This window comes from Arachis ipaensis, chromosome B9, assembly GCF_059453495.1.
Source record: "Arachis ipaensis isolate K30076 ecotype BB chromosome B9, ASM5945349v1, whole genome shotgun sequence".
Classification (NCBI taxonomy): Eukaryota; Viridiplantae; Streptophyta; class Magnoliopsida; order Fabales; family Fabaceae; genus Arachis; species Arachis ipaensis.
The window spans coordinates 19,182,072-19,210,015 of NC_142444.1; the positions used below are offsets into that span (position 1 = coordinate 19,182,072).

General features: G+C 33.4%; 1 protein-coding gene and 1 long non-coding RNA gene across 2 annotated transcripts; one reads left to right on the forward strand and one right to left on the reverse strand.

Annotated features, from left to right (window-relative positions):
• The first annotated feature begins 974 nt into the window (after positions 1 to 974).
• LOC110267040 (uncharacterized) lies at positions 975 to 3,316 on the forward strand. Its single transcript, XR_002354348.2, has 4 exons — positions 975 to 1,223; positions 1,592 to 1,830; positions 2,170 to 2,289; positions 3,116 to 3,316. It is a non-coding gene; the product is annotated as an uncharacterized LOC110267040 (long non-coding RNA).
• A 1,243-nt stretch (positions 3,317 to 4,559) lies between these two features.
• LOC107616926 (putative RING-H2 finger protein ATL53) lies at positions 4,560 to 5,619 on the reverse strand. Its single transcript, XM_016318799.3, has one exon. The coding sequence runs from the start codon at positions 5,592 to 5,594 to the stop codon at positions 4,644 to 4,646; it is 951 nt and encodes a 316-aa protein (XP_016174285.2). The 5' UTR covers positions 5,595 to 5,619; the 3' UTR covers positions 4,560 to 4,643.
• Between the last annotated feature and the right edge of the window lie 22,325 nt (positions 5,620 to 27,944).

Below are 27,944 nucleotides of genomic sequence, written 5' to 3' on the forward strand. Positions count from 1 at the left end.
TTGCCTAACTCGAATATCTTATTCGATCTGACTTACGAAAAATATTTTTCAATCAACACCGTATATAAATTTTTTTTTAGCACAGAGACTAATCAATTTCATAAAAATAAAGATCATAGACTAAATTAAATACTTTTTTTGTTTGATCTCGTAATTCTTTTAAAATAATTATCAAATACCAGATTGAGTATTAACTCTTTCGATTATATACCAAAAATAATCAATGCACATCTACGTATAATATCGAATTAGCGCATAGTCGGTGCAATGCGCAAGGCCACTAATTCATTGTTAATGCGATGGTTCCAAACAGGAATGGGTGCACAATCCACTTGTCAAATATATGGTAATTTCGAACTTCAAATTATAGTATTAGTACTTAATTTTTGTCCACTAATAATATAACACGTTATACACGGTTATCGAATTATTTTTTATCGCAATATCAATGTAAAATATAATTAATTATTGTTACATAATTAGATACACAATTAAAACTGTTCTAAACTAAGACCGTTATTAAATAAATATTCTATATTGGATCAAAACAATACTAACAAATTCTCACAAGAATCTACACAAATAAATTTATTTATCGACTTTATTATTAGGTAAATAATGATTTTTGTGAATAATATGAACAATAAATTTTAAAATTAGTCTAATAAAATAAAAACACACTACACCCTTAAATTATTTACCTAAATTTTAATAGGTTTAATTACTCTGCAGGTCCCTATAATTTTACCGAATTTTTAATTAGATCCCTATACTTTTTTTCTTTTCAATTGGGTCCCTATACGTTAATTTTTTTTTTCAATTAAGTCCCTGCCGTGAGAATACCGTCTAAGATAACAGAATATTCTGTTTAAAAAACGAATATTCTTCTGTTTGGATTAGGTATACTAACCAGATATATCTCTATTTTTTCAAAATACCCAAAAACCCTTTGACATTTTGTCCCAAAAGAAAAAAAAAACCCTAGCCAGCCCCCAATTTGCTCCCTGAAAATCGTGTGCGGTGCGTTCTCCTCCGTCGGTCCATCGTCTTCATCCATAGCTGTTGATCCGTCATCTTCATCCATAGCTTCTGTCGGTCTGTCGGTCTCTGAGGATCTGCACTGATTGATCCGTCGAAGCCCTGTCCGCCACTCGACGCGCCTCGCCTTATCTCGCCGCACCTTGCCTCACCTTGCTGCCTGCACACTCGATCTGCCAGAACAGGTAAGTTAGTTTCTTCATTTTTATTTCGTTTTGGTTGTTAAATGTATAAGATTTTGAATTTTATGCTGCTATTTGTTTGGTATCAAGTCATTCATGTCTTCATAGTTGTGTTTTATTTTTTGGCATTGATAATCTATTCACTGTAATTGCGTAATTCATGGGAAAGGTTTTAGACTAGTTACAAATGTGTATGGGAGCACTAAAGTATGGCTTCCTCAATTTTTTTTATGCCGTGTAACTGTATTAATTGTAGGCATTGTGGTTCTGTTATATTCACATTGAGTACCTAGTGTTTCGAAGCAAAAATGTTTCTCACCCTGGTGATTCTCTCAATTCAATTACTATATTGTTTTTATTTCTTGAGACAGATTGCGATTCTTGGAGTTGGAAGCCCGGCTCCGGGAGTGGTGTCCGAGGGTGCAAATACCATGGATGTAGGTAGGGCTGTGTTGGTTTAGATAGAGCCCAGGACTAGGTTGGATGCAGGGACTTGGGAGACTATAGGGGTTGGTCTCAGTGCAATTCGGCTGCAGTGGCTTGTCCAGATTGACTTGTTGTTGCAGTTGAAGGGAATTTTAGATTCGGATTTAGTGCCATTGAAGTTGAGGTATATACTGCTGAACCCATACTTATGTTTATCTATTTAATTGCCCTTTCATTGTGTTATGTAGATTGATACTCTTATCTTTAGTTGTATTTTTATCATCATATAATGGAATGATTTTTATTGTAGTCTATACATTATTGAAAAAATGATAACATTTTGAGAATGGGATCAGTCGGGATAAAACTAAGAAAATTTCACTTTGTTAGACCTAATAAACTCTTTCACTGCTTGCAATTTCACCATTCCAAGGGGAGATGTAGTAGTAGTTTTAATACCTTGAACATCTTCAATTGGATTATCACTGCTGAGGTATAATCTCTGATTTGCTTTTATATCTAGGCCTTCAACTATGGCAAACTCCTTCAATAAATGACCTACAAGCTAACATTATATGCAAACATACTTGTCTTATCACAAGCATCTTGGATGGCTAGGTATTGGATGCTTTGCTTAGTGGAGGTGGGTTCTGCAGTAGTAACCATTTGGATGTAAATTCTAATTGAATATAAGGTGCAAAAAATAAAAGGGTAATGCTTCAATATTGTTCATGCGAGATGAAGCTTAATATGTTTAGCAATAAATTCTGGTTCACATATTAAGTTTTATGCTTAGTAGGATTCATTCTTAAGGTACTTTAAGTCAATTCGATCAGAACCTAGGAACTGGAATATTTATTTATTTCCTTTGTGGTGCTTTGGAGTTGTAATTCGATATTTGGTTCTATTCCCTGTAAGGTTAGCATATTGCTTTTACCATATTTGCTTACATGTGATGCATCATATGGTATTACTAATGAAATGTTACTATTTGCCTAGCTAATTTTAGATGATACTTATCCTTATAGGGATATGCTTTGATGCTGACATTATCGAAAAGAAAAAAAAAGATTTAAAAGGACATGATTTAAATTAAAATTTGATGTAACATGTTTATGCCTATGTCAATTTTTTAGAAATATGGCATTAGTTGAATACCTAAGGGTTTTTGTACAGGAATTTTGTTCTTAGAAAGGACTTTCTCAAACGTAGAGACTTGCAAAGTGCAAGGTTTTATGTTCATGTGCAGCCGGTACTTGGTGGAACTTTCACATACATTGCAATGTGAATTTTCTGTCCATTCAATGGACCAACTACTCTTAAAATTGGAATGAAAAACATACCTTTTGAGAATTGGCTTTTAATTAAGATTTGGTGCTATTCATTTGATATTATTTGTTGTTGTTGATTTAGGTTTTCATTAAAATCTTAGTGTGTTTTCTGATGTTACAATTTATCATATCTTCTAGGAAAATATTTTGTTGTGGCAAAGACGGTGTGATGATGCGTTGTATTCCCTGCTCACTTTTGGTGTTCGACGGCCTGTGCGTCACTTGGCATTAGTTGCAATGGCAAAGATCATATTTAAGGGAGATGGAATATCGGTTTATGCTAGAGCAAGCAGCCTTTAGGGATTTCTTTCTGATGGTTCTTGTTACTATAAGGAAAATTCTTTTCTTCAATATACTTGTTTTTGAGTTTTTGTGAGCTAAATTGGTTCTCTTGTTTGAGGAACTATATAGAACTCAATTTTTGTAAACAATTTTAGTTATTATTCGATCAATGATTCTTGTTACCATATGCCATATGTAAGTTCTTTCATTATGTTGGTCATAATAAATACTTGAGTGATGAAAATTGAATTTTATATTATACTTATTACTACTATTTTTCTGTTTTATTTTATCCATTATTTTTTTTTGTATATTCTTAAGATAAGGTATTTTGAAAGTCAAAAAAATAAAAAAATGGTATTTTTGGTACAATTTGTATATAAATAAGAAAAAAATGATAGTGATAAAATAAAAGGGATTATAGAAATATTTTTTATGTCATAGAATTATTAAATATGGATTATAGGAATATCTTTCATTGAATATTTATAATTTCTCTAAATTTTCAATTAGGTACCTATACTTTTTTTCTTTTCAATTAAGTCCCTAGGGGTATACAAGTAATTTCACAATTCACTAACATTTTTTTAACGTTTAACGTTAACAAGGACTAAATTGAAAAAAAAAATGTATAGGGATCCAATTGAAAAGAAAAAAAGTATAGGGACCTAATTGAAAATTCAGTGAAACTATAGGGACCTGCAGAGTAATTAAACCATTTTAATATTAAGATAATTATCTACATACCTAATAAATTAAACATCTAATATACCTATTGAAAAAGTCTAGAAGGTCAGCAACTTTATTAAATTCTGGCCAGTATGTAACTATTAAAAGAAAAGTGAATAATTCTATACCATTAGATAAAATCTCATACCATTAAAAATATTATTGATGGCTACTTAATGACTACAAATCATAAAAATTATTAGCCCCTAATACTCCTCATATTTATTATTCACATTATTTAGTATTTTTATTGTCTACCTATATTTTTTCTTTTATCATTTTTTGAGGTGAATGTATCTATCTGAACTCTTGTGAGAATTTATTGGTGTTATCTTATCCAATATAAAATATGTTTTAATAGCCGCAAAAAACATTCCAAATTTCAGTTTTTAGTGCATCACAAATTCCTAAGATACCGTCTTAATTTTCTTGTAAACTTGTTTCTCTTTTCTGTGCATCAATTATTCTGGGCCTTAATCGAAAAAAGTATCATTGTTATCTCAATGGCGGCGTTCCGATAATAATTAGATGAATCTCAAAGCGGTATGCTAGTAAATGGGCGAATTCATGTAACTCCATTGTTATCTTGATGTATTTTCAAAGAGAAAAGAAAAATAACCGAATAATGATTAGAATTACATACGGGTTATGATAATTAGTGCCTTGCTGTGTGACTAGCTGTGGTAATAAGGGAGAATCTTGCACTACCGGAAAATGACCTTTTCATAGCAATTGGGCCCCTGAATACAGAATGCAAGAGATGTTTTCTCTTACAGCTGCAGGACTTACTGCTTCTTTGATCTCCACGAGATCTGTATCTGCTCTTTGATGACGAAGACGACGAGGAGAATGAGTGGGGGTCCATAGAAACTGACTTCCTGATAGTTTTATTAATGGACTGATCATCATCATGACCCCCTACTTGAAGTTGATCATCTCTTATTATATCAATTATTCTGTGCAGGCTGTTGTTATCAACGTTACCGTTATTATGTATGCTTTCTTCTTCTTCTTCTTCGGTAGTAGTGTCAGTTCCTGCAGGGAGAGGGAGGTCCTCCACCACCGCGTACGGCGGAGCTACGGGGGCAGTGGCACGACGACAAAGAGGGCAGCTGGAGTGAGATTTGAGCCATGTCTCAATGCAAAGAGGATGAAAAGCATGGGTGCAGTTCGGCAAAGCCCTAACACTGTCTCCCTCATCAAATTCATTCAAACAAACACAACAGCTATCGGCTCTGCTTTTGCCACTCTTGTACTTCCACACTGCCATCCACTTTAACGCATCCTCATCTAAGTCGCCGCCAATTCTGGTTGTGGTGGTTGTTGAGACGTAGTATTGATGCCACCAGGTTTCGGCTTCATGGACTGAGTCGTCATCGTCATCGTTGGGGTTCTCTCTGCGGCGGCTATAGTAGTAACTTGCAAGAATAAAAGCCGTGGCCAAGATCCCCGCCATGGCAATTATAAGAGGGGAAAAATTTGGCCTTGAATTAGGTGGTGCTGTTGACGGTGGAGGATACAATTTATGTTTGTGACACCACTCTAATGAACAATCTTTGCTGTTCATATATGAAATCCAACTTCTTGGATCTCCAAGAGAACCCATATCATCATATGGTGAATAATAGCACTTTTCAGGGGTATATATACACCCGGTGGAGTTTATGCTCAACATGTGGCTATATACAATCTTTATATGTTTCTACAACGCTTTATTTTTATTATTTTTATTAAGTATTATTAATAATAAATTAAGATTTTTGTTCTTAATATTTAGAGTAAATTTTATTTGTGTTTTTAATATTTAAATCGTCTTATTTTTATTTCTAACATTTAGGAATATAAATAAGATGATTTAAACGTTAAAAATACAAATAAAATTTATTCTAAAATTAGAGACAAAAATTATACTTTATTCTATTATTAAAGTAAGGTAGAGAAAATTGAGATTTTACGTGAAATCGAAAAAGTAAATAAAAAACGTAAAACGTAAAATCTTAATAAGATTTAAATCGTAAAATCATCAGATTTAGTACAAATTTCGTAAAATTGATAAACTCATTTAAAATCTTAATATCGAAAGATTTTAAGAGTTAAATCGAGATTCTACCTACAATCGATGTATAGCTATAGTTTGGCTTAACTCGACCTGTATAGCTATAGTTTGGCTTAACTCGACCCCACGTTGGAAATAAGTTAAACGCTCCTCCAACTACTTTGGTTTACCTCGACGAGGTGTGGTAAACATCCGTTGTTATCACATAGCCTTTTTTTTATAGATGACCAGTCATCATTCCATTATATAACTACTTTTAATACTTCAAATATTTTTCATCTAACTTACACATTAAAATTTTTACTAATTTAAACATCAAAATCTCTTGAAAGTATTTTTATCACCATTCAGACGAAGACGAAGGAACACTCACAAAATCGTTTGGATCGTGACGTCCAAGTCCATTTTCATTATATTTTGTTTTCAGATAACACTTCGGAACAATATAAATGTTATTATACTAAATTAAAAGCAGATACTTTTTAAACCTACTTAGTTTGTGTTTTGCTTTTTAATGATTTTTGTTTTTAAATTTTATGAAAAAAAATTGCAGCAAAATTTTTACATAATTTATACTAGGGGTGTGCATAGGCGGGGTGAAATCGGGTTTGATGTGACCCAAACCCGACCCGAAATATATACCGGATCTATTTGTTAGACCCGAACCCGACCCTAGACCCGATGAAACTTATACACTTTCGGGCCACAATTATACCGGGTAAAAACCGGGTGAAAACCGGGCCGTTAACATTATATTACCTTGATACCTTCTTGTAAGTTAGCATGTAAAAATATCTAAATTTCCAAGACTCCAATCATTATTTGACATGGTAAAATTCACTTAGAAAAATATAATAAGAACCAACTCTTCTCTAAAATTAAAGCATAACCATAATCAATACTAATATTATCTAATAACACCAAATATTTAAATCAATACAAATAATACAAGATTATGCATTAGTCTAAAGTCTTATGTATTTTAAACATAAAATATTAACTTATAGTCTTATATATAATGACTAATAACACAAAATATTAAGGTTTACAACACTTAAATTTCACATAATAATAGCCATCATCCATCACTAATAACACAAAATATTAATTATGTATGATGACCGGGCCACCGGGCCGATTTCGGGTGACCCGAGTTATGGCCCGGACCCGACCCGAAACAATAACCGGGTCTATTTTTGAGACTCATACCCGATCCTAGACCTGATGAAATCACACCAAATTAGCCTCTAAAGTGTTCGGGATCGGGCCGAATCTTCGGGCCGGGTCGGGCCATGCACACCCCTAATTTATACGAATGATAAATTTGCTAAATCAGCAGCTATTTTGATATTTTTAGTAGTGTACTTTTATCATTTTACGATTTTCTTTCCTCCATGAGTTATTTTTAACAACTTAGAAATAAATATAAAAAATAAAAACGCAAATCATACAGAACTAAACTTCATAGCTTTTTTTATTTCTAATTTTTTTTTTCCTTGGTTAAAAAATGCATTGTTTTCGTTGACGGAAGGACCAGTATTGATGTTGTTGGTTGTGAAATTTATTAATATAATTAGTAGACATAAGCCATTCATGAATTATGATGAACAAGTAGCTATATGCGGAGCAATAATTTGGCCATCAAGTTAGTTGTAGGTGGAGTGATGATGCTACAAAGTTGATAATGACCACTTTCCTCTTCAATATGTCCCACTTACTTAGGGAATGCATGATCCAAATATGATTTTATTTTGTGAAAATCATATGGTTCGTCTTGACAAGTCGTGAAAGTGCTCTTTAAATAAGTCACAGAAGAGAATAGTCAAAGGACGACGCTGGACTTTTGCTATATTCAATGAAGTATAGTGCTCCGATCCATTCTTATCTGTGCATCATAAACTTTTAATATTCTCTACATGGTTGTCTCTTTCTCTCCTCCCCACAACTTATATATATATATCGAATGGGAAAGTACGAGGAGTCAATGAAATATTTAAATGGAGGTTTAAAGAGTATTAAAAATATAATCATTAGTATTACCTTTTTCCATCAGCTCAAATTTATAAGTTTACCCATCTATCATAGATGGTTTATATGTTGATATTATTTCGAGTTAAAATAAAAAAGAAGGGAAAATGTTACATAGAAAGATCCAGTAAAGTTGATAATAGATATTCAACATCAAAAACTAACTACATGAAGGAGCTCCAATCCTAGAGGAAGAGTGCTTAATTTAAAGCTGTACAACTTGCTGGTCCATGACCTGATCAACAAAGTTAACATACGATAAAACCACCGGGTAGACTTGGCTATATAAATTAAAGGGTTAACCACCAAAAATGTCTCTAAATTATTTAAACGTTGACAAAAATGTAGCGACTTTTAGTTTTAAAAATATAAATATAAATAAGTTATAATTTATTTTATAAAATTAGAATTCCTTATTTTTAGAAAAATTATTTTTATTATCGGTAATTGAACTAATTTTATAATAATTTAAATTTAATCAAATCCATATTATTATTATTATTATTATTATTATTATTATTATTATAAACATTAGATATAATTGTCATGAGTATTATATGTATTATGAGTTTATATAGTTTTAAACCCTAGTATTATGTATTCATTATTGTTATTATATTCACTATGTTATTATTATTATTACTATTATTACTATTACTATTATTATTATTATTATTATATGATCATCATTGCTATTATTAGTATTATTATTACTATTATTAATTATAAAGGATGGAAATCAAAGGCGGTTTATATTTTGGATTAAGTTACATATATATTATCATTATCATTATGCATATATAATAATAATAATAATAATAATAATAATAATAATAAAAAAGAAAGCCAAGGCGGCTTATAAGCCTTCATAAATCATACGTGTATATATATATATATATATATATATATATATATGAACATCGTAAGGAAAAAAAAAGAGAGAGAGAATAGCGTAACGAAGAGAAAAAGAAATAACGTAAATCTCTTCGAATTTTCGGCTTCGATTTCTTGCAATCCGTAACTCCAATCAAAAATCTAATCCAGTAAGAGTATTCGTAACCTCATCCTCTATACGTTGGCACTATTTTTTATTAGTGGAAGTTGACAGTGACGTAGCTCCTTTATCTCTTGGGTTTGGCCAACGGAAATTTTAGGAGGCACAGACGATTCTGGACGTTTTCTTCTTCGATAGATCGGTCAGAAAGCTTCTCCGGAGCTTTGAATATTTTGATTCCGTACGAAGGTATGGTTTTGGTTTCTCGTAGTTAATGTTTAATGTCACGTGAAAACTTAGGCTAGAAGACCTTAAGATAGGAATGAAATGAATGAATAATTGATGGATTGTGTATATGGTATAAAATGTGAGGTTTAGCTGTTGTCAATAATTTGCTGTTGAAGTTGGTCGGTTTGGAAAAAGATTTAATGTTGGTATTTGTTTGATTTTGAAATAATTTGTTACTGGAAATGATTTGAAGGACTGAGAGGTGTTGGATTTGATAGTTGGGACCTTTGAAGGGGGGCAGAAATTCGAGCTTTAGAGGAGATACTGCCAAAACTTCTATAAGAATTGAAGTTTTGATTTGAGGTGGTATTTAAAAAAGAAAGAGATTATTATGTGGCTTGTGTATTTGAGACTATTTGTTGACCCTCTATCGCAAGATGTGACCGGGCACTTTAACTCCCCGGATTCCCCCATGGGCATGCATATATATGGATATTGAATATTATATTTGAGCTTGGAGTTCGAATCCATGGAATATTATATTGTTGAGCTTGGAGTTCGACTCCATGGAATACTATATTATTGAGCTTGGAGTGTGACTCCATGGAATATTATATTTGAGCTTGGAGACTGACTCCATGGAATATTATTGAGCTTGGGATGCGCGCACAGATGGATTGTCCAATGGTTAACTACCAGGACATGTCGGGTTGGTTGTATAACCGACAGATGAGACTCATCAGCTATAGGACAGGCATACATCATATGCATTTGTTTGCTTTATTTGAGTGTGCATTGTTTTAGTTTGCTTAACTGTTTAATTCTGCCTATCTGCTACTTGTTCTATTTGCTGTAAATACTTCTCTATCTGTGTTTCCTTGCTTGAATTGTATGTGTATGTTTTCTGAGAAACTCCTCTTGGCGGAGGAGTGAAGAGAGTTGTCCCACGGGTGATTCAGAGGATTAGAGGAGACAGAAAGTGGAATGTTAGGTTAAATTTAGATTCAGAACGTGAATATCTTAGATAACTTACCTAATTTCTGGTTTAGTCGAATCCTTAAGCTGAAATCTGAGTGTCGAAGTTCTAGGAATGCCTCTGGCTTTCCCGGGACCTTTTATATTAACTATGCGGGCACCTTTACCATATTGAGAACCTCCGGTTCTCATCCTATACTATGTTGTTGTTTTTCAGATGTAGGTCGAGAGACACCTCGTTGAGCGTCTGGATATCCTCCTTTCAAGCGAAGAACTACCTTTTTGACTGTCATATCTTGATTTTGGGCTATGTATACATGTTTATAGAATCTCCACATGTACATATTTGTGTTTTGTCCCTCCTAGAGGTTAACTTGGAGATACAGGTGTTTATTTTGTGGTTTGAGTTTTATTTTGGATTGTATATAGATATATATAATCATATACTCTGGCCGGCCTTAACTTCACAGGTCGAGTCTAGAGCTTGCTATCTGTATTTTGAAACTCTGATATGTATATATTTTCAGTTTTCTTTTGATCTTACCTATCCATTTTATGAATATCCATGCGAGAGTCACACGATTTTCTGTTTATCGTTCTTGTTTAGCTTATCCTTCAAGGCACCTAGATATAATTTCTTTCAACTATATTTATATGTCTTTTCTTTTAGAGGTCGTAATACCTTGTCACCTCTGCTTTACGACTTAAGCGTAAGGCTCTGTGTAATATGGTGTTACATTATGGTATTAGAGCAGTTCGTTCCTATAGAGCTTGAGGGATGGACTGATTATGCTTTTGGACATACTCTGGGTGTGTGTATGTGCTATTAGGATATCTGATTGATATATGTGGCATAAACATTCATGAGCATGCATTTGGAACTTGAAGCATTAGACTTGCGATATTGAGACTGATCAACTTAATATCACTTGTTTGGTGTGTGAAGAGTCCAGATGTCAACTCACGGACGCGGTCGCGGGCGAGGTAGAGGTAGGATAGGCACCATTACTCCTGGCCCGGCAGGGAATGATCCAGTAGACTTCATGGCTGCCCTGGGAAATATGGCTGCGGATATGTAGGCGACAGCCGAGGTACTGGGTAATCAGATAAACCAGGATAATCACGGGAACAATAATGATGAGGACGGTCCTATGACACTTGCTACATTTCTAAAAGTTCACCCTCCGACCTTCAGGGGAACCTCAAATCCCACTGATGCAGACAATTGGATTCAGGCTATGGAACAGGCACTGTAGGCTCAACAGATTCCTGAGGAGCAATGGGTTGAGTTTGGAACTTATCAGCTACAGGGGAGGCTCAGCATTGGTGGCAGGGGACACGACGCATCCTGCAGCCAGATGGCGCTGTGATTCCTTGGGAGATTTTCTGCAAGGTTGTCAAACTCACGAGTCTAGGTAAACTCGTGGAGCTGACCTAGACTCGACTTGTAAACTCGACTCGTAGACTCGTACGAGTTTACCTGTTATATATATATATATATATATATATATATATATATATATATATATATATATATATATATATATATATATATATCATGTATAATATATATGTTTACTCAAATATAGGCACTCAAACTTAACAATTTTAACATAAAAAAACATAATAAATTAACATAATACTACAATTATAACAAGTACTCTAGATCACACATTCAAATCCTTCACAAATCACAAATATGCATCTAGTTCAACATAAAACACACAATCACACAATCAAAACTTCATATAACACAACCAAAAAACAAAAGAAAATAACAAAGCAACAATTAAATGTTCTAATAAAGTAAAAGACTAAAACTGAAATCCTCCAACATCTTCATCTTCCATGGCATCAACATCATCACCTTCACCATCTTCATCAGACATTTTGTATTTTTGTCCCTAAATCAACATTCAGATTCAGTTGCAAAGTTATCAAAGTTGATAAAATGAATAAAAGATAAATAACAAATTCAGATTTCAGGATTCAATTGCCAAGTTATCCACTAATCCACTATCAAAGTTGATAAATTTATAACCAACACAGCTATTAAAAATAAACTACACTACAAATTAAATATAATACAATTGATGTTAGCTGAAACTATCTCATTTCTTTTAAGTATTGTAATATAATACAATTCATGTTAGCTTCCTTCCAATCATTAACTACCAACAATTGATGCTTATATGGATTAGCATCTGCATCTATGTGAGGCATGTGCACTGACAACCTGCAATACAAGCATAGCATAGCATATCAATTCACAAGAAAAAAGAAAAGAGAAGCTTCAAAAATAAATAAATCCCATAACAGAAGGAACAAAGTCATATAAAACTTGGTATATTTTTAAGGTAGAAACTTACAAACAGTTATTTTCATGTGAAATTAATAGTTGAGAACCAGTAAATAAAAATTTAGTTAAACTTGTCAAATTATCTAACAATTCTTAGTTATGAATTTTATATGAAAATAAATGCACGTGAGCCTTCATATTTTAGTATGCTTTTGTAAAACTGATTCTACGTAGAATCAGTTATATGAGTTACACAAACATGCTTTGATTGGGAATGAGTAATGACAAGTAAAAAGATTGAGCAACTGTACTTAAAGCAAACTGGCATCTAAACTCTAAACACGAATCTATGCATCCTCCAAATAAAGTTCTTCTTTCCACCTCATTTTCCATAAAAGCAAAGCAAATTCAGCAACTAGAAGCATGATGAGTGCAATGATAAGGAATATGAGACAAACATTATCTAAGAACTCAACCAATTGGATTTGGAAGGACTATTGTGCAAGCACAGTCAAATTTGCACACCCCAACAAGGTTAAGAGCTAATAAACAAGTTAAAATATTGAAAAGCTCAAAGCTTTCAAAATTATGAGCCAACTTTACAACATGAACATCAAAAAACAAGTAACAAATTACAAATTACAAGAAGCAGCTATTAAAAACAAACTAAACTAACTCTAACATTTCATAGTTTCAGTATTTCAGTTTCAAATATTCATATTTATCAACAAAAAATAACTAATTAAATAACTAACAATCTAAGTATCTAACACTAATTAAACTATTAAAGCATCAGTTTAATTTTTGATACATTATTAACTTATTAAAGCATGTTTAATTTTTTTTCCATCAAATTTCAATAACCAATTTCATCATTCATCACACCAGATGACCAGAATTTAAACTAAAAAAAATTAAACTATTAATATCAGAAGTCAGAACCAAAATGGAAGAACCGAAATTATTGATATTTAAATTTAGGAAAAAAATTACCTTGGAGAAGGAAGCTCAGGTAGAACCAAAGAAGAAGAGAGGCAGCTCAGGCAACCTTCAGCTCAGGCAGAATCACAGAAGTGCAGAACAGAGGGCGAGGAACGCAAACCAAAGGTGAGGAAAGAGGGGAAGAACAGAAGTGCCGTGAAGCGTCGAGGAACCTTCAGCGTCGCCGTCAGCCTTCAGCTTCACCAACGAAGTGAGGACTGAGGAGTGGACATGAACGACGGTGGCAGCGCTGCACCACGAGGAAGAAGATAGCGCGGGATCCGTCCAGCCTCCGGCATGGTGGCGCAGACAACGGTGGATGGCAGCACGATGGGCTTGAAGAAGAGAATGAGGGCTTGGAGTCTTAGAGAAGAGAGTGTTTCTCTGTTCTATGTGTTAGCGTGGTTTGGCCGTTTGGGATTAGGGTTTCTTACATGAACGAAGCCCTTTTCCTTTTTCTTTTCTTTTTTTTTTTTGGCCCAGAACGACGCCGTTTTGGCGAAAATGGGCTCCCAAATCAAACTCGCTGACTCGCCCTCAAACTCGCGAGTTTGATCGATTCTGTCCGAGTCTAGCCGAGTCTACCCGAGTCTACCCAAAAACAAGTTTGTGTCCGAGTTAACTCAATTCTACTACCTAAACTTGTAAACTCGTACGAGTTTACGAGTCAACTCACGAGTTTGACAACCATGGTTTTTTGAACAGAGTTCTATAAGAAATACTTTCTTAATTCAGCCAGAATTGCCAAGGAACTTGAACTAATGCGGTTAAAGTAGGGACAGATGACTGTTACTGAGTATACTAGCAGGTTTGAGGAGTTATGCCGCTTTTCTCGTATCTGTCAAGGTGCGCCTGAAGATTTTGCTGAGTAGAAATGTATTAAGTGTGAGGGAGGTCTTCGAAGCGATATTCTGAGCTTTGTTGCCCCAATGGAGATCAGAGTGTTTTCTGAATTGGTGAATAAGAGTAGGGTGGCTGAGGATTGTCTGAGGAAGGCGACATCAGATAAGGGTGATCAGCGAGTTTTTGTTAGGAGAGATTAGGGAAGAAACTTCGCCCCTAGAGGAAAAGATTTTAAGCGAGGCGGTTATACTCCACAACCACATTTGGGTCAGAATAACTTCCAGAGATTCAGTAATAACAACAGCCGGGAAAGAGGCAAAGGAAAGCAAGCTCAGACCCCACCGAATAATCTAACTTGTAGGAGGTGTGGAAAGTACCACCTTACTCTGTGCAGAGCTGGTTTAGGTGTATGCTATTACTGTGGTGAAGCTGGACATTTATCTTAGAATTGTCCGAAAAAGAAGAAGAATCAAGAGGCTGGAAAGGCACAACATCAGGGACGCGTATTCACTATGACAGCGGATGGTGCTGGAAGCGCAGATACTCTGATTAGAGGTAATCACGAACTAGTAATAGAAATTTTCGACTGCCTTGCATAGTAAATAACACGTAGCATTCATTGTAGTACATTACCGAGTTGTGAGTATTGTGATTTTCAACTGAGCGATCGACTAATGACCTCCGAATAATGAGACAGAACGATAGTTGGTCAACCTAGAAAAGTGACTAAATTCTTGGAGAATAATAATAAGAGTGGCGCAGCAGTAGTAGGTTGAACTATTTTGAGTATACAACTTAAGTTATACATAAGGAGCCGGAAATGTTGAGAGCTGTGCGGGATAGTTACCTGAAACCCAGAGATGGTAAGTTACGAGGAAGAGACATGACATAGATTGAATCCGTAATTGATAATCGGTTAGGTGTCAAGAGAAAGAGTAAGTTGTGATAGATTTAGTGTCAGAGGCTGAACCAATTTTGATTGTATTACGAAAGGTGACACCATTAGAATCGGTAGAACTTAGGATCTAGATGAAGCGAGTATTAGGGACAGTAAACCCGTCGTTCTAATACCAGCCTACCTTATAACCTTTTTGCATCAAGTCTATCTTGTATCTTCCGCTTTGCGTAGACTTTTAAGCCATATCCTGGATTTGCAAACTAAGCGTGTCAAATCTTTCTATTTTTCTTTGACATGTTCAAGAAGGGAAGTTACGTTAGTATGAATCTTTTTCATTTTATATCAATTTTCGAGGACGAAAATTGTTATAAGGTGGGTAAAATGTAGCGATCCTCAGTTTTAAAAATATAAATATAAATAAGTTATAATTTATTTTATAAAATTAGAATTCCTTATTTTTAAAAAATTTATTTTTATTATCGGTAATTGAACTAATTTTATAATAATTTAAATTTAATCAAATCTATATTATTATTATTATTATTATTATTATTATTATTATTATTATTATTATTATTATTATTATTATTATTATTATTATTATTATATAATTGCCGTAAGTATTAAATTGCATTATAAATTTATATATATTATATTCATTGCATTATTATTATTATTATTATTATTATTATTATTATTATTATTATTATTATTATTATAAACATTAGATACAATTGTCATGAGTATTATATGTATTATGAGTTTATATAGTTTTAAACCCTAGTATTATGTATTCATTATTGTTATTATATTCACTACGTTTTTATTATTATTATTATTATTATTATTATTATTATTATTAGGGAAAGTATGAGGAGCCAATGGAATATTTATACAATGTGTACAATGGAAGTTTAGAGAGTATTAGAGATATAATCATTAGTGTTACCCTTTCCTATCAGCTGAAGCTTTTGGGATGAGTGGTATTATGCATGGTATTAAAGCGCTAGATCCGAAAGGTCAAGAATTCGAGCCTTGGTGAATCTCAAAATCAATTTAAGCTTTTGGGAAGATGTTTATTATCGCTAGTATTCGGATGGTTATTCTAGATAGTATGAGAGATGTTCATTTTGTAACTCAATAGCCCATTGTACACATTGTACAAATAGTCCATTATCTCCCTAGCGGGATCCTTCTTATTATTATTATTATTATTATTATTATTATTATTATTATTATTATTATTATTATTATTATTATTATTATTATTATTATTATTATTATTATTATTATTATTATTACATGATCATCATTGCTATTGCTAGTATTATTATTACTATTATTAATTAAAAAGGATGAAAATCAAAGGCGGTTTATATTTTGGATTAAGTTACATATATATATTATCACTATCATTATGCATATATACATACATATAAATATATAATAATAATAATAAAGAAAGCTAAGGCGGCTTATAAGCCTTCATAAGTCATACCTATATATATGAACATCGTAAGAAAAAAAAAAGAGAAAGAATAGCGTAATGAAGAGAAAAAGAAATAACGTAAATCCCTTCGAATTTTCGGCTTTGATTTCTTGCAATCCGTAACTCCAATCAAAAATCTAATCCGGTAAGAGTATTCGTAACCTCCTCCTCTACACGTTGGCAATATTTTTGATTAGTGAAAGTTGACAGTGACGTAGCTCCTTTATCTCTTGAGTTTGGCCAATGGAAATTTTAGGAGGTACAGACGATTCTTGACGTTTTCTTCTTCGATAGATCGGTCAGAAAGCTTCTCCGGAGCTTTGAATATGTTGATTATGTACAAAGGTATGGTTTTAGTTTTTCGTAGTTAATATTTAATGTCACATGAAAACTTAGGCTAGAAGACCTTAAAATAGGAATGAAATGAATGAATAATTGATGGATTGTGTATATGGTATAAAATGTGAGGTTTAGCTGTTGTCAATAATTTGCTGTTGAAGTTGGTCGGTTTGGAAAAAGATTTAATATTGGTATTTGTTTGATTTTGAAATAATTTATTACCGGAAATGATTTGAAGGACTGAGAGGTGTTGGATTTGATAGTTGGGACCCTTGAAGGGGGCAGAAATTCGAGCTTTAGAGGAGATACTGCCAAAACTGCTATAAGAATTGAAGTTTTGATTTGAGGTGGTATTTAAAAAAGAAAGAGATTATTATGTGGCTTGTGTATTTGAGACTATTTGTTGACCCTCTGTCGCAAGATGTGACCGGGCACTTTAACTCCCCGGATTCCCCCATGGGCATGCATATATATGAATGGTTTAATTATTCTGTTGGTCCCTATAGTTTCGCAAAATTTTCAATTAGGTCCCTATACTTTTTTCCTTTCAATTGGGTCCCTATACGTTATTTTTTTTTCAATTTAGTCCTTGCCGTGACAAAATCGTTTGAGATAACGGAATATTCTGTTTGAAAATAGAATATTCTCCTAATTAGATTAGAATTACTAATTAAATTCAACCCCATCTTTTTTAAATACCAAAACTAACCCTTAGCATTTTGTACTAAAAATGGAGAACCCTAGCGTCTACTCTGCTCTGCTTCGCGTTGGTGGTGTCTCGCTTCCGTTGCGTTTTTTTGCCGTGGATCGCCGTGCCGCGCATCGCGTCGCCACACTACGCCTCGCCTGACCGCACCTCACCTTGCTGCTCTGCTCTTCGGGTGTCGATGCTGATGGTAGAATATTCAAGAAACGCCCTATTCTAATCTCAGGTTCAGTGGAGAGCTATGGAGCTTATTTGGCTGATGGGTCAGAGAACAGGTGAGATCTTCAAAGGACTAATATCAAGTATTTAAGAATTAGCTGTGATAGCTCTTTACTTGTGGTGTTTGTTATATTTTCTTATCTTCTGTAGCCAGTTAATTCATCAACATAGTTAATGATATTTTAGATATGATGATATTCCAACCTTTCTTCTTCATCTTGGTGTCCCATTTTAATCTCTTGGTTTTTGAGGAAGAATTGATTGACTGAGATTGGGAATAAGGAGAAGCTAAATGTTTTAGGGGTGTTCTATTCATATTGTGTTGTTTTTTTTTTTTCAATTTTTTTAGTTGTTTTCAGTTTATGTCTCTCAAGCTGTGAATTCTTAAGTTGTGTAAATTTGTAGTTTAGTTTTATTTTTACTTAATTGTTTGCAACTTCTGTTTGTTTCTCAAATTATATTCTAAATTTATATTCTAAATTTTGTTGATGGCTATGATCCATGGATTCTTCAAAATTAAGGATGTATTGTATTGCACTCGTATTTTTCAAAGAGTATTTGAGCCAAGAAAATTGGAGTTCTTGGGTTTACACATTTTCATTTTAGAAATCTTAACTAGTATCAGTGTCCATGGATCTTGATAGCAACATCTTATTTATTTATTTTTTAAGTTTGATCGATTGCTTACAAGTAACTAATTTGGTTGATCATTTCATTCCTCTTGTTCTTGCTCGAATTTATTACTGTGTTGGGTCACGGTAGTTAATTAAGGTCTGTATTTGAAATTATTATTGCTTTGGCTGCTGATAATTTGCAATCATTTGTACTAATTATAATCCATTTAAACCTGCAACATATAATACTTTGATATGTTCTTCAGCTTCATCTTTTTCGGTCTTGAAAACACTATCCAATTCTACTTTCAATGTAGTTAGTGTGTATGATTATTATTCATAATTGGAGGTATGACATGTGCGACTGTGAAAGGCATTTTGAGAGATCTTCCAGAAGTCAAGAGGGTTGTAGTGGCTTTTGCTATTTTGTTGATTGGAATATTGTCTTTGATCCTGAAGTTCCTAGATACTTAGTTGATGGGATTGAAGGGGGAAGCAATGAAAAATTTAAATTACGTGTTAGAAACCCTTATATAAGGATGGCTTCTAAAGATGTTGAGGATAGCTCAACTATGTTTTGACTCTTCATATCTAGCTTGCTTCTTAGTGTGAGTATTTTTAATTCTTCCTTTGATAATTTGTGTGTATGCTTCCAATAGTTACACTCTACTTACATTTTCTTTATTTCTTTTAATCCAATGTGAATTCACTTGTTAGATCATGACCGTGTTTATTGGATGGCTACTCATTTTAAGTGCAAACAGGTCTCTCTTTTTTATTTTTCAAAGAAAAAAAGTCAGATTATCTTTGTGAAAATACATATAAAGATTCAAACCAAGATTTGATATTATTTCTCAAACAAAAAAATCTTGATTTTCTTAAAAAGTGTATGTTATTTTACAGATTATAATGTTGCACAGCACAATACGAGGGCACATGTAATTGCAGGTTGTTACTGCCAATTGAAGTGGTGTATTGATTATTGTTCATAGCAAACTTTTTCAAGTTGAAAATGAGGGTAATGTGTTGTGTCTGCAGGAACAATAACTGACATTTCGATTGCTGGGACATTTGGAATTGGAGCAGGTATCTAGTACTTGAAGAAAGTGAGAGCTAAAGCATCAGTAACATGTGGAGTCCAAAACAATGAGAACATACTCTTCCGTCTGATATATAATTCTTTCTTTAGAAAAAGTTACGTTAATAAATTCTTTATCTTGTTGTATTGTATAAAATTTGATTTGTTATATTTTTTGGGATAATTTTGACAATTCATTATATATATATATATATATATATATATATATATATATATATATATATATATATATATATATATATATATATATATTTATTACTATTATTTCTGTTTCATTTTATCCAATCCTTTTTTTAGTATGTTCTTAAGATAAGATATTTTGAAAGTTAAAAAAAAAAAGAGAAAATATTTTTGGTATAATTTATATATAAATAAGCAAAAAAATGATAGTGACAAAATAAAAAGGATTATAGGAATATCTTTTTTGTTGTAGAATCATTGAATAGGGATTATAGGAATATCTTTCATTGAATATTTATAGTTGTAGCGAAATTTTCAATTAGGTCCCTATACTTTTTTTCTTTTCAATTGGGTCCCTAAGGGTATACAAGTAATTTCACAATTCACTAACATTTTTTTGATGTTTAACGTTAATAAGGACTAAATTGAAAAAAAAATAACGTATAGGGACCCAATTGAAAGGAAAAAAAGTATAGGGACCTAATTGAAAATTTCGCGAAACTATAGGGACCAATAGAGTAATTAAACCTATATGAATATTGAATATTATATTTGAGCTTGGAGTTCGACTCCATGGAATACTATATTGTTGAGCTTGGAGTTCAACTCCATGGAATACTATATTATTGAGCTTGGAGTGTGACTCCATGGAATATTATATTTGAGCTTGGAAACTGACTCCATGGAATATTATTGAGCTTGGGGATGCGCGCACAAATGGATTGTCCAATGGTTAACTACCAGGACATGTCGGGTTGGCTGTATAACCGACAGATGAGATTCATCAGCTATAGGACAGGCATACATCATATGCATTTGTTTCCTTTGTTTGAGTGTGCATTGTTTTAGTTTGCTTAACTGTTTAATTCCGCTTATCTGCTACTTGTTCTATTTGCTGTAAATGCTTCTCTATTTGTGTTTTCTTGCTTGAATTGTATGTGTATGTTTTCTGAGAAACTCCTCTTGGAGGAGGAGTGAAGAGAGTTGTCCCACGGGTGATTCAGAGGATTAGAGGAGACAGAAAGTGGAATGTTAGGTTAAACTTAGATTCAAAACGTGAATATCTTAGATAACTTACTTAATTTCTGGTTTAGTCGAATCCTTAAGCTGAAATCTGAGTGTCGAAGTTCTAGGAATGCCTCTGGCTTTCCCGGGACCTTTTATATTAACTATGCGGGCACCTTTACCATACTGAGAACCTCCGGTTCTCATCCCATACTATGTTATTGTTTTTCAGATGCAGGTCGAGAGACACCTCGTTGAGCGTTTGGATATCCTCCTTTCAAGCGAAGAACTACCTTTTTTACTGTCATATCTTGATTTTGGGCTATGTATACATGTTTATAGAATCTCCACATGTACATATTTGTGTTTTGTCCCTCCTAGAGGTTAACTTGGAGATACAGGTGTTTATTTTGTGGTTTGAGTTTTATTTTAGATTGTATATAGATATATATAATCATATACTCTGGCCGGCCTTAGCTTCGCAGGTCGAGTCTAGAGCTTGCTATCTGTATTTTGAAACTTTGATATGTATATATTTTCAGTTTCCTTTTGATCTTACCTATCCATTTTATGAATATCCATGCGAGAGTCACACGATTTTCTGTTTATCGTTCTTGTTTAGCTTATCCTTCAAGGCTCCTAGATATAATTTCTTTCAACTATATTTATATGTCTTTTCTTTTAGAGGTCATAATACCTTGTCACCTCTGCTTTACGACTTAAGCGTAAGGCTCTGTGTAGTAGGGTGTTACAAAAAATGCACACGAATTTTATTATCGACAAAAATGTCTTTAAATAATTTAAAAACACAATAACAATACCCAACAATAAATATATATTTTCAAAAAATACCTTAAAGATTGAATTTGATGAAATTTTTTGCAAGTATGAGTATAAAAATAAGATATTAGTATACATAAAAATTAGTAATTTTTTGTTAAGCATATATTTTTTTATAATTTTTTTGTTAACAACCAATAATACTTTTAAAAAATCACAAAATAATATATACCTAACAAAAAAACACCAAATTTTAAGAATAATATTATCTTATTTTTCTAATCATGCTTGTAAAAAATCGCATCAAAATTCAATCTCTAATGTATTTTTTGAGAAATACATATTTAATGTTAGTTTTTTTATAAGATTATCTAACATTAAATATGTATTTCTCAAAAAATACATTAGAGATTGAATTTTGATACAATTTTTTGCAAACATGATTAAAAAAATGAGATATTATTATTCTTAAAATTTGGTGAGTTTTCGTTGAGTATATATTTTTTTCGTAATTTTTTTGTTAACAACTAATAATACTTTTAAAAAATCACAAAAAATATATACTTAGAAAAAAATTACCAAATTTTAAGAATAATAATATCTCATTTTTTTATTATACTTATAAAAAATTACATCAAAATTCAATCTCTAAGATATTTTTTAAAAATATATATTTACTATTGGATATTATTATTGTGTTTTTAAATTATTTAAAGACATTTTTTATTTTTTATTCATAATAAAATTCGGGTGCATTTTTGTCAGCGTTTAAATAATTCGAGAACATTTTTTGTGGTTAACCCTAAATTAAATAGTGTCATTGTTTGTTTATCATATGTTATGTTTATAATAAAATCAATATATATATATATATATATATATATATATATATATATATATATATATTACTACATTATTATTTTTTTTTGAATTTTCATCACATTATTATTTTTTTATCTTCTATTTATTCTCTTTAAATGTTTTATATTGATCTTCTTCCCATATATCTAGATTACATAGAATAAATTTTTTTACTATTTTTTGAACAAGAAGTAATATTTCCACTTTTTCTCTATTATATTATCATTTTTTAGTCTATCCATATATATTTAGCTACTTATCTATCTATCAATAAGATTATTTTTAACAATTTTTTTAACTGGCTTCTTACGATAAATATTATAAGACACGTGATGGTTTCAGTGGCTAAGAGAAGGGGGGTTGAATCTTAGCCCCTTTTTTTTGCTAACACTTGCTGGATTCAGAGGAGACTTTTCTGTTTTTAGCTCGTCCCTAGCCACGAGACATTTTCATTTTGTCTCGTCACTTGGCACGAGACATTTTTTGTTTTTGCTCCTGTGCAGTAGAAAACAGAAATGAAGTAGGAGAGGAAGAAAATCACACCAAGATATATCCTGGTTCGGCTGCTAAGTGCAGTGCAGCCTACATCCAGTCTCCATCACAACAATGATGGAATTTCACTATAATCAAACAGATTACAACTTGTAAAGTGCTAACCCAACTTACAAGGGGATTCCCACAGAATCATGAAACACAACATAGATGAACAAAGGAACTCTAAGACACCTATGGCTTTTTCTTTTAATTTTGCACTCTCTGCCTTTTTCCGCTCTATGGCTTTTTCATTACAAACCTCACTGTTTGCCTTTTACCATGAGACTCAAGACATGACAGAATTAAACAGAAAAATACAAAACTGAATACATTGAAGGAGAAGAGAAAACTGTTAGCTCAGGTAGCTCTGAGAACTCTGTGCCTTGCACTCTCAATTTTTTCTCCTTGCTTCAAACAATGGCTGTCCACCCTTAATATAGAAGAGGGGAGCCTCCACTTATTGAAGCCAAAACTGAACCAACTTCTTCCTCCTTCAACAAACCGGTTCGGCCACATAGAGAGAGAAGAGATAACCATGCATTAACCAACATGCAATTACCTCTAGTCCTTTCTTGATCATCACCCTTCATCAATCCGAGCTCTCCATCCTTGGCTTGCTCTCCAAGATGGAATTCTGGCCCTTGATGCTTCATGATGATGATGACTTCATCTGCTTCAATCTCTGCCTTCAACCATCACTTCGCCACTCTAGCTACTTCCTGTGGTGGTTGAGCAGAATCGAAGACAAGCCATGCTTCAAGAATCTCCTCTAGCTGGCCGAATCTTCTTCTTCCATTTTGAGCATGAAAGACTCAAGATAACCTCACCAAATCTAACCACATTTGGTGAATATCTTAGCCACAGCTCATTTTTATTTTAGTATGTTTTCTTGCCATCATTGTGATGGTCTTTAGGCTTGCTTTCTCTTCATCTCGGTAGCTTACTTTTGCTTCCATGGCTGCCAATATTTTCTGAGTAAAGACCGAAGAGAGAAAGAGTTGTGAGAGAGAAGAAAGAGAAAATATTCAATGGGTTTGAACAATAATCAATGAACAAAGAGAGAGAATGTAAAAGTTAATTCAAGTTTCCCACTTCCCTTTGTTGAGTAGCGTGTAGTGTCATAATAGCTATCAAATCAATCTTCTCTCTTTTTCTTATGTTTCCAATGTATTAATTAAATTTGAAATCCTTCAAAATAATGAAGTGGAATCCGTTGGAAGCATTTAGGCATTTCATTTGCTTCATGGATTCGAATAAGGCATGGAAACATTCATCAACATTGGGCTTGGTAGCAACAATATTTGATCTTGGCCCATTAATAACATTTGCTTTCCTGATAAAATTTGGAACATGCATAAAGCAAGTGGAAAGCATGTAACCCACTTGGGCTTAGATCAGAAAATTATTTGGGCCCAAGTAACATTAAAACAGCCACATTTATTTTTGTTATTAAAACCAAGGCTGAGTGTAAATTGGGCTTAGCACAATACATTTATTTCCGGCCCATGATTAAACCTGCAGCAAAATTATAATCATCAATGTATTGAATAAAAATTCAGATCAAATAATTTTGCAATTAATTAATTTTAATAATGTTTAGTCATCACACATATTAATTTAGAGTTTTCCAAACTCATCAATCTCCCCCTTGATGACAAACAATATTAAAATTGAAATGGAAAGAAATTTAAAATTGAGTAAGAGTACTCCCTTTAAATTTGTATTTCTCCCCCTTTCAAATTGTCACATTGCTCCCCCTTAATATATGCTGTTTTTACCAAGGGAAGCACTAACCTGTAACACTTTAATCAAGCTTCTAATGACAATGTTATTTAGCACATTTTAAGATGCTAAATGCTTGATTTATGAGCAGTTTTAATTGATAATCAAATCTCTTTTGATATCATAAACTGATTTACTGCTCAAACATACACATATCAACAGAACACAAACCAGTGTTGTTCAGAAAATTTCCAAATATTTTCCAGTCCAGATATCAGAGCAATGTCATTCAAAATAAGGAAAATATTTTTGAAACACATATTAGCACATCAAAACATGGCAGTTGTTAAATAACACAGCTTAAAGGAACTGCCAAATGTAAATTTTCAAACCAACAGGTTTATCAAAGATGAACCATCAGCCAGGCATCAATATATCAAACATCATAGTAAACCAAATGCCAAATGCAGTACATACAGCAGGAAATATAATAGAAACATGCTTTCTTTGAATAAGGGTAATCATGAATTTTCAATTTGAAAATTTCAACCCTTATCCCCTGTTTTTCAGCCCCTGTTATCCCCTGTTTTTCAGCCCCTGTTTTATTCCAATTTCAATTTTGGAATCTAAATTTCCTCCCCCTTTTGGCATCAAGGGGCATAAAAACCTGCAACAAGAGACATGAGCAATACATAATATTTGTAACAAAGCAGTAATTGTTCAGAGTATCATACGGCAGGGAGTATCAAGTCATGCCTTTACAAAAAACAAAAGAAGGATTGAGCCTATTGTTGCCAATATCAAATAAAAGTAGAGGAATAGTCACTAATCATCAGAAACATTGAACTCAGAACCAGAATCATCTTCAGAATCTCCTGTTCCCATTTCATCATCAAAGGTTTGAATCATGAAACCGACCCTTTCATAGCACTTCCTCCAGGCTTTCTCATTTGCATACGCCAGTTTCCGGGCAGCCTTGCTTGACTTAAGCATTAATTTGGACATATTGCGGAATTCACTGAGAGTCTCCCTGATGGATGCCGACACCTTTGAGGGTTCAGGGTGGCTTTCCAAATCGCTTAGAGAGGGTTCGGAGGCAACAGATTTCTTGCTTTTCTTGTTCGAAACTCCTCCTCCTTTAATCTGTGACACTTTGTTCTCAACAGATTCATTAGACAAATCAACCTTAAAATATTCAAATATACATGTAAGAAACATGCCATAAGGAAGATTAGCCTTTTTTGTGCTTCTTACTGCTTCCCACATATGACGTGTCATAATATAAGCAAATGAAATTGGAGTGGAAGTAATAAGAGCAAAGAGGATGATAGAGTCAGAAACTGTTACTCTATGATGAGAACCACTTTGAGGAGTGATGATATGAGTGATGATACGGTGTAACAGAGAGTTCTCTGGGCCGAGGGATTTGTGAGTTGGGATTAATCCATCAAGCCCGGACAGGTTGGCACAGATGTGTTGCATTACAGTTTGTTGAGTAATTCCCACTTGATCATCCCATTTATCAACCATATAAACCTTTGGTCCCTCATCTTCATACCCAAGGGCAGCACCAATGGTTTGAGGAGTGAGGGTTATGTAAACACGCTTGACATAAGAGTGGATTGACCCACCAATCAGGCGCATGTTTGCATAAAATTCCCGGACCAGCCCCGGGTATACCAATTTCTGAATGTGAGTCAGAGGAGTCCATTTCAGAGCATCAAACAAAGACGAAAAGTTCATTCCTTTGGTGGCAAGATTTGGAAGGTTCACCAAGTAAGAGGGGCAGAGATTGCGCTGCAGAAGAACGTCTTTGTGAAATTCATAGAAGGCACATGAGTGGAAGCGGGAAGGATCAAAATGTGAATGAGTTTTGTGGAATTTGTTTTTGAACTCTAGAGATTCCAGATTGGGAGGTTCGCTTGTGTCATGCAGAGTAAAGGTTTTCTGTTTCTTGTGAGAGCTTTTCGCATGAGAGGTAGATCTTTTTGGTGGTGATGGAGGTGGAGTAGTCTGAGATGCTTCTTCATCTTCTTCAACATTTGGTTGCTTGTTCTTCCCTGTCTTGCCTCTCCCTGAGGTTTTCTGAGCAATAACCTTTCGGCGCATGGTTTCGGTTTTCTTGGAGGGTGGTGACTGAGAAGAGGATGAGGTAGAATGGAGATGGATATGTGTATGGGTTGGAGGTGATGAGAAAGGTGGGTTTTTTGGAATGGGGGTTCGGCTACTTCGCCTAACAGCGGTTTTCTTTTTCATGGTGGATGAATGAGGGGTTGAATATGAAGGGGTGATGGCCGAATGAGAGGAGGATGAAAGGAGGTTAGAGGTGCAATAAATGAGGATTGGAGAGAGATGATGGGAGGTTAATGACCATAATGGCACGGTTATTATCCAAATGGGAGTTTCAAAAAGTGATAAAGAGGGAGTTTTTCCTTGAATCAAGGGATTTAGTTGGAAGGAGAAGATATGATTTGACAACATGTATCTTCCAACTAGATTTGAAAAGACAATCTAAAAAATTTTGTGACTTTATTTTTTCAAGGAAGGAATAACTAACTAAACTGCCATGGTGGGGTCAGAATTTATTAGGTGGGGCCCAGAAGAATTTAAATTTGTGTTGCCTCCCCCTGAACAGAGCTCCTCCATCAAGCTTGCGTTTTTTATCTCGTCCAAACCTACGAGACAAAACTGAACAGAATCAAATATTCACAAATTTTCAATAAAACTTAAATCAAACATTCCCAATCTTTTTCTCAAGGTGCAGAATCTGTCTTCACAGAGGGGTTTTGTAAAAATATCAGCAATTTGGTCTTCTGATTTTACAAATTGAATATCAATAGTACCCTTTTGCACATGTTCCCTAATAAAATGATATTTTATCTCAATGTGCTTAGTTCTTGAGTGCAAAACAGGATTTTTTGAAATATTTATTGCACTCATATTATCACAAAATAGGGGTATACTATTGATTTTTAATTTGTAATCTTCCAATTGTGTTTTTAACCAAATTAATTGAGTGCAACATGCAGATGCGGAAATATATTCTGCTTCAGCGGTGGATAAAGCCACTGTGGCTTGTTTCTTGCTTGACCACATGTTGAGAGAG

Excerpts from the sequence above, each read along its gene's own strand:
- LOC107616926 (XM_016318799.3), bottom strand. The coding sequence starts at position 5,594 with ATGGGTTCTCTTGGAGATCCAAGAAGTTGGATTTCATATATGAACAGC.